The sequence below is a fragment of the Lingula anatina genome, chromosome 1 (genome assembly GCF_051362555.1).
Source record: "Lingula anatina isolate TDL-2025a chromosome 1, LinAna3.0, whole genome shotgun sequence".
NCBI lineage: Eukaryota > Metazoa > Brachiopoda > Lingulata > Lingulida > Lingulidae > Lingula > Lingula anatina.
Genome location: NC_141767.1, coordinates 7,267,425 through 7,274,911, shown reverse-complemented (window position 1 = coordinate 7,274,911; position 7,487 = coordinate 7,267,425). Strand labels below are relative to the sequence as shown.

Here is a 7,487-nt window from a genome sequence, read left to right as displayed (position 1 = left end):
TTACTTTATCTTTTGCAAACAAAACAGAATGACAAATATTCATTTCGGGAACCCGAGACATTCAAATGGCCTAAAATTAAACCCAAGCGATCAATGAGTGACTTTTTAACCTGTGCGATAAACAAGTTCCAAAAAATGACTGATAGACATTTTATTTCATCTTTGACCTTGCATTTTAGTTATTCAATGTTTTTAAGATATGTCTTTTAACATATGATGCAAAAAAAAATGTATTCATCCAACCCTCGGGTTGCAAATTAATTTAATAATAATAAGAAAACTTTCATGACTGACTTTTTGTGTCCAGTTATTATATATATATATATATATATATATATATATATATATATATATATATATATATAATATCTCGGAGAAATAAGTCAAAACACCATGAAAAAGTGCTCCACCCATGGCGGCGGCCCGTGGGGAGCTGGTATAATCAAGAATGTGAATAACTTAGCTTCCTCTCTCCATTTTATTTTAAAAAAAGCCCTACGGCCGTCTCGGCCCTGAGGCCTCAAGGCCGAAACGGCCGTAGGGCTTTTTTTAAAATAAAATGGAGAGAGGAAGCTAAGTTATTCACATTCTTGATTATATATATATTATATATATATTATACACCAAATCTTGCATTGGGAGTTTTTTTCATTCCTCGATTACAGCCTGCTGGAGCTCTCTTATCCTACTGGAGGTTGTCTATAATTAAGTACTCTGTCAATTACATTCTTAGCATGTTCTAATACACCGAGTTCTGGTGTACAATGTGTATGCAGGGCCAATCCATATTGGGGATACATGCTACTGCAGCGCGTCTTGCTTCATGGACGGGCTCATTGTCCTGCACTAAAGAAATGCTTCTGTCTGGATTTGCCTAAACATATGCGCCCCACATTGGAGCATGAGTCAGCAAAACCTCCCTTGAATGACGTACAATGGTAATTTTTCAACATGTGAAACACCACCCCAGACAAACCTTCCGGCACCCTTCACACGTGGGAGAACAAAATCGTCCTGAAACGGTTTGGACCTCTCCGGACTCTTAACTGACCATCTGCAAACATCTGCTCTGTATAAATTTTGCCGCAATAAAAAGCTAGGTTGCCGAGAAAATTAAGAGATAAGAAAGTGTTGCTTAACTTATGAGCATCAATGTATATGAGAATGAGTGAATATAGGCCAGTGCAAACATCAATTTATTTTTAACCCCCTTAACTCAAAGGGAAAGGGTACGATACACTTCACAACCAAGAAGTAATTCAAAGTCTTTGCAGTACTTGTATGTATACCGCCTAAAATGTGAACCAAACCAAGAAGTTACCCTGTATATCTCTTTATAACTTCTTGCCCAAGCAGAGCTCATCACTATTTTTAGACTTGTCCCCCACCTCTACAGTAAATTCTAGATCGACCATTGGAAAGACATGCAGTTTTGATGTTCACATTGGTGTTCATTCTGTCTCTACGCCTCAGCCTTCCTCTACCTGAGTTGACCAATCGCATGTCGGGAAGAGTATATGTTGACGTTATTTTACCCAATCATTCATCTTCCTCTTTGTATATATGAATGCAATATATAGGTAAATCCGCATCAAGAACTGTTCTGTGTATGTACGAGAATTGTGCCGAAATCATGACGATTCATCATACTATACAGACGCGTATAGTAGACAGATGCGGAGGAACATAAGCAGCGAATGTGGCAGACAGGTAGGCCTATGCTCATGTGAAAGTTGCTTAAATAAAGCGTAGACTAAAAAGATGTCATTTTTTAGCGAAAAACATTTTATGCCACACCTTAAGCAAGACCGCGTTTAGAAAAACCCATCATACTAGCAGCATCGACCCAATTCTCCAGGGGATTCTCGCTAAAGTGAATTCAACTTGTCTGACACGATCGAGTCTCCCCATACAATGAAAAAAAAAAAAAAAAAAAAAAAAAAAAAGAAAAAAGAAAAACGCTGAGACGCAAAATGAATTTAATAAAATATTATTGCAAAATGCATTTAAAAACCGTAGAGAGGTAGATGTTAGGAAATGGGAGGTCAGTTTCATCTATGAAACTGTAAATTAAACAAAATTTTCAAGGAGCAGTAAACTGCAGTGACGAAGTGAGAAATAAGTTCTCTTTTGTATCTTTCGCTTCATTAGCTGTCTTTGAAAGTGTCAAAAACATAGGTTCATATCCAATCCTCAGTCAAGACAAGCTGTCAGATAATTTTGTTTTATTTTAACATTTGAATTTTTAAATTAAGTATCTGGAACTGGTGCCTGCTGTCAAGCAAGCGGCCTGGAGTGTGTCACCAAAATGTCAGAGCGCAGTGGAGACTATCAGGGTGATCAAGTTTCTGTCAGCTGTGATGCTGGGTAATACCATCACAGGATGCAATGTCTACAATGACTTTGGTGGAACAGCTGGGACATGCACAGGTAATAAATAACAGAAAGTAGATAACATGGCCCACTTGCAAATTTCAATTTTTTAAGTTGACACCTTTGATTATAAAAAGGCGCGATAGTGTTTCTATTAAGTAGCCTTTACGCCTTTCAGGTGTTAATTGACGACGTAATACAATCAATAAAATCAGACATATGATTTATCAGGGCATTTTTCATTTTTTCTTTGGCACCCTGGAGTGAAGATGGCCCTTGCCTGGCATTTAATGGCAGAAACCGGACCTCGCCTAACCAGGGTGTGAGAGCTGTGGTCACCTGTTGCAGATTTACAATGTGAAATTAATATCAAGAAATGAACATCTCATTTGGAGAGTCAGTTCGTCAAACATTAGGGCCTAAATGAAAAGTCTAAATGTTATCACCATTTCCTTCCCTAATCTCAAAGTAATCTCTATCAATATGAATTTTATGGTGAACTGTACAATGTAGTTTCTTTTGTTTTTTACCTTGACATGCTGTGTTAGGTTATAAACTCTTCATTTTACATACCACTGGTTATTTATGCAAACTTTTGACAAAAATTTGAATAAGATTAAAACCGAGAAGACAATAAAATCAAGCCAACTATTACATGTACTGTAGGTACGTGTGATATAACTACACAAACCTGCATTTGGAAATGATTCATCAAATTAAAATGTGGAAATTAGCATTTAACATTTTTCATTTTATTAAAAGTAAGCGAGATTTATCACTCTTTGCTATGACTGAATATTGAGTCCTAGCAGAAAGCGATAAATCTGGCTTTTTAAAATCTTTTGGAAAACATGCCTTGCTACTACGGCACGAAGTAACGAGGGTTTCAGCTGTTTAAGTAACAGGAGGTTTAAAATAACCCTTTTGGATAATAGTTATTGATGGTAACTAAAATTACACTGCGATAAAGGATCCTTAAGAGGCACTACGAGATTTATTTTACTGAAACATTTTTTTTTTTTTTGAGAATGCAGTTTTGTCATGCTTCCTATAAAACATTGAACACCCAAACCTAACATGGAGGTGCATTTCACATGCTAAAGTGTAAAAATAAAATTGAATGAATTCAAATTTGTATTCAATTTTTTAAAACATCATTGATTGCTTTAACATCTAAAGGGTTCGGTGACCGGCGTGCATAAACGTCTGGAGTGACGAGAAAAAGGAAGTAAGCCTCGTTATGAATAAAGCTACAACCCCCAGCCATGTGCAGCAGTGGTGTTCGCAAATGCGGAATTTTTTGAGGTTATATATATTCAGTTTTTGTTATTATTATCGACAAGAAAAGCATTCATACAGACTCCTAGCACATAAAAACGTTTTATAAGTATGCTGTAGACGCAGGATCGAATCAAATTATTAGACTCACCAGCCAGGTCAGTCAAATCTGACATTACAGGTTAAGATTTCTAGATTATTCTCGGGAGTACAGCGACCCAGAGTAAAGTCAGTTTCTAGACTATTCTACTGAGGCTATTTGTATCCGTAGTGTCTTATGTTTGAGCATGTGTAATATGTATTTACATATTTCAAAGGGGGTAAGCCGTCAGTTTAGAAGGAACGCGTGTAGAAGCAGTATTTCTGTTCAGTATCATATGTTGACGTTGCAGTAATCGAGTTTAGCTGCAGGAGAGGGACCAGGTGATTTGATTGCTGAGTAGTAGATCTTGATAGCTGAGTAGTTCTTTATTTTATTACAAGTACCCAGTATTGTTTGACAGAGAAAATTCGTTGAAAAGTGGTTTTTAAAAATCTAATTGGGTTGTATAAATATTACAGATGCGACTGTGTGTCAATGATGGTGGGGTAATGGTCCTCAACAGTGCAGTTTTCAGAGTGACATGGCTTGGTACGGAAAGGATGCAATTGTTGCAACAACCAGCAATGCGTACAGTGGTACATGGCAGCCTGGTGACCAGCCAACCCTGGCACAAACTGGGGCTAGCTCACAGGGACTGAAGTCATGGCCACAGTCCACAAGTGAGCAAAATATAGGTGCAATAGGAACGGGTTCCTGGATTGTACAACAACCTGCCCAGGGGAGTGCTGCCAATTTACTCGGAGTGCCTGCTCAAAATCCAAGATTTCCAGCACCAGTTTCTGGGTCTTGTGCCTCTATGAGTACCCCACCAATTATGAACACTGATCAATTATCCATTAGTTCTTCGCTGATGGCTGTTCCTCCAGTGCAAAGTAATGACATGTTAAAATTTCCACAACCCAATATATCATGCAACACAGGGGTGCCATTAACACCTGGAGGTGGATTTGAAAAAACTCTGACACCCCCGTCCAATATTTACATGTCAGAGACTTCTGGTGGCAGAATAGTGGACTGGCAGCATAGTATTCCCAATGTTATGCCGTGGGCAGCTAGAGCACCCTCTTCATTGAGTTATGTCAATATTGATTGTGAAAGGTAAGTGAGCTGAAATACAAGAAAAATGGTGAGTGTAACTTAAGTCAAACTTGAAATGAAATTCTCTTTTGACTCATTTTCTAGATCGATTCTTTTTTGCAAAGTTACAAGAGCATATTCATTTGTTTGTGATTTGATGGTATGTGACTTAAGAAGTTGTGAAATGTTATGATATGACTTATAATGTATTACTATTACATAATTTATTGCTTTTTTGATTAAATTAATGTTGATAAATTTGTTGTATACATTGCAGCAGCAGTCTTGGAGGACGGCAGTTACAGAAGAAACGCAAGGCTGATGATATGGAGTAAGTTCCTATTGAAGAATAGAAAAAAAGTGTGTCATTTGTATCCAAAAGGAGCAGCATATTTTGTTGTTCTTGTTATTGAAATTATGATGGAAAATGTTATTAATCAGTTTATCTTAATTTTAGACATTAAGGCAAATTAAAAGACCTAGGCAGAATACCCAATGTGTAAATACATGTTTTTCCAAACAAAACATGCAATTTTATTCTTTACATCTCATATAACAGATTTCCGCAACCCCCAGGAAAAGAACAAGCTACTGAAAAAAAAATGACAGCCAGAATGAATGAGCTGACCCTGGATGCTTCCATTTCTCCTGCTGTCCAAGTATCAGAGACTACAATTATGGAGTCAAGGTACATGTATAAATATACTTCTTTGTATGGCAATCCATGCAAGAAACAGAGAGATAATAGTGAGAATTTTGTGAGAAGCATCCATTTTGTTACAGAAGCGCCAAGTCCCCCCCCCCTTTCCTCATTTATCTTCTCCTTTTACGCTCCTGTCTTGTATTTTCACCTTTCCTCATCTTGATGGTGCACATGCCCTCAAGTAGCTCTTGACAAGTAAATGTATCATTTTTTAACAGCACAAGTGATGAAAAGGAAAAAGAAGAACAAGAAAAGATGAGAGTTGAAGTAAACATTTCACCAGAAGTGCTGAGGTCTATAGAAAGAGACAAACCATTGCTTCCAAGGAAGATTCTAGAGCAAATGTATGTATATTATTTCTTGTTAATTAACAGAATGACCTATTTACATCAGTAGAGCAGTGCCTGTTTAATCTAAATTGAGAATGATTTGTTTGCAAGCCTTTTTACCTTTGCTAAATTCATTTTGTCGTTTGTATATTGCCAGATACTTGTTATAATCAAACTGTTTTAGTGTAGATCCTGTGCCCTTTGTTGTTTTATAAGAACATTTTTTCTAGAATGGTGGCAGAGTTACCTCCTTCCATGGAAATGGTGCTGTGGCAGCCTCCAGGAGATTTCATCAAAAAAGTTGTGAGAAAGGACATACAGCACAGAAAAGCTGCAAACACAGGCAGGAGCACGTTTGCTGAAGGGACCTGCCCACTGGCATCTGAAGGGTAGGTAGACATTGACCTGCTTTGGCATCTGAAAATTTAAAGTTTTTAGCAAATAAGAAAAAAATTAAAGCTATTTGCAACCAATAAAAATCTGTGTTTGTGAAAAATCACCATTGATTCAGACTTTACAGTCTTATTACAGTATAAATTGCAGGCATTTTTAATCATTAATGCATTTTGTTTTAGGCTTCCTTGTGACTTTCACATGGCTGACATTTCTGCGCAATCAAAGGGTGCTGATATGTTAGATGCAGAGGAGATGGAGAATGACATGGATTTACAGTGAAGCTATGTGCTGTGAATTTGTGAAGTACTTCTTAGTAGTCAGGTAGCGGACAGAGATTGGCATGGAATATATAGTTACATGATTAGAACTTTATCATGTGATGTCTATGAAGATTATGACAACTACAGACTTTTTGATTATATTCATTTTTTACGACAGAAATATGAAGAACAGAAGTAGCAAGATCAGCTAGAATTTCCTTAGGATGAAATATGATGTAAAGAACCTGATGTAAATGTCTATGGAGACATGGTCCCAATTATTTGACAAATAACACCAGATATGAAATCTTCGTCATTTTTATAAGCATTGGGGTACTAACTATTTGACAGTTTTTGAATGTAATTTTTTTAAAGCCATTATCAAATTACTTTTGAAGGTTTACTTTTTTACTGCTTGAAAACATTTGTTGTGGAAGATGTATTATAAGGACTTCCAAGTATGACTGAATAAAGTTACTACTAAAAATAATTGTTCCTGCTCCTGTAATCTTCTACTATTTCAAGTTCTGATTAAATTGACAGGTTATGAAAACGAAAAAAAATGTTAAATGAGTCAAGCAGTCGTGTTTTAATTGAGCTTCATGGATGTTGAATTATTCCAATTCAACAACTTTTTCTGCTCCTGAATGTCATGCTTCGTTTCTTTGAAAACAAATTGTCAGGAAAAAGGTACAATATCTAGTAAACAGCATAAGGTCTTGAACGTGACTGTCAATAACCTTTTCTTGTAAAGTTCCTCGTGTATCTGTTCCTTACTGAATCTAAGTAGGCTGAACCTTTGTGAAGCATTTTTGAATGCTTTTGCATAGACAACTACATGATTTTATACAGCTTTATGTTTATTAGATTCTTTGTGAAGCAGAACTTTAACCATTTTGTTTTCTAGTTCAGTTGTTGCATTTTATAGTTTAATCTGAAATCTTTCAATTATTGACCCCCCCCCTTTC

At 36.5% G+C, this 7,487-nt stretch overlaps 1 protein-coding gene and 1 long non-coding RNA gene across 6 annotated transcripts; both read left to right on the top strand.

Moving 5' to 3' along the window:
- Positions 1-1,489: 1,489 nt before the first annotated feature.
- Positions 1,490-2,441, top strand: LOC147763891 (uncharacterized). Its single transcript, XR_015331994.1, has 2 exons — positions 1,490-1,710; positions 2,256-2,441. It is a non-coding gene; the product is annotated as an uncharacterized LOC147763891 (long non-coding RNA).
- Positions 2,442-3,590: 1,149 nt separating this feature from the next.
- On the top strand, positions 3,591-7,425 carry LOC106170171 (uncharacterized). Of its 5 annotated transcripts, none has more exons than XM_013549929.2 (7): positions 3,591-3,678; positions 4,213-4,852; positions 5,109-5,162; positions 5,391-5,519; positions 5,753-5,878; positions 6,094-6,252; positions 6,439-7,425. In XM_013549929.2, the coding sequence occupies exons 2-7, from the start codon at positions 4,275-4,277 to the stop codon at positions 6,536-6,538; spliced, it is 1,146 nt and encodes a 381-aa protein (XP_013405383.2). In that variant the 5' UTR covers positions 3,591-3,678; positions 4,213-4,274; the 3' UTR covers positions 6,539-7,425. The 5 variants fall into 5 exon arrangements, with proteins under 5 accessions (XP_013405383.2, XP_013405385.2, XP_013405384.2 ...); XM_013549931.2 differs by having other exon boundaries at positions 3,605-3,809; positions 5,115-5,162; XM_013549930.2 differs by having other exon boundaries at positions 3,605-3,809; positions 5,112-5,162.
- Positions 7,426-7,487: the final 62 nt, after the last annotated feature.

Bases quoted from the DNA above. Each gene is read 5' to 3' on its own strand.
- LOC106170171 (XM_013549929.2), top strand. From the start codon at position 4,275: ATGGCTTGGTACGGAAAGGATGCAATTGTTGCAACAACCAGCAATGCG. The intron at 4,853-5,108 runs GTAAGTGAGCTG...TATACATTGCAG, and splicing joins GTCAATATTGATTGTGAAAG to CAGCAGTCTTGGAGGACGGC. The intron at 6,253-6,438 runs GTAGGTAGACAT...ATTTTGTTTTAG, and splicing joins TGCCCACTGGCATCTGAAGG to GCTTCCTTGTGACTTTCACA.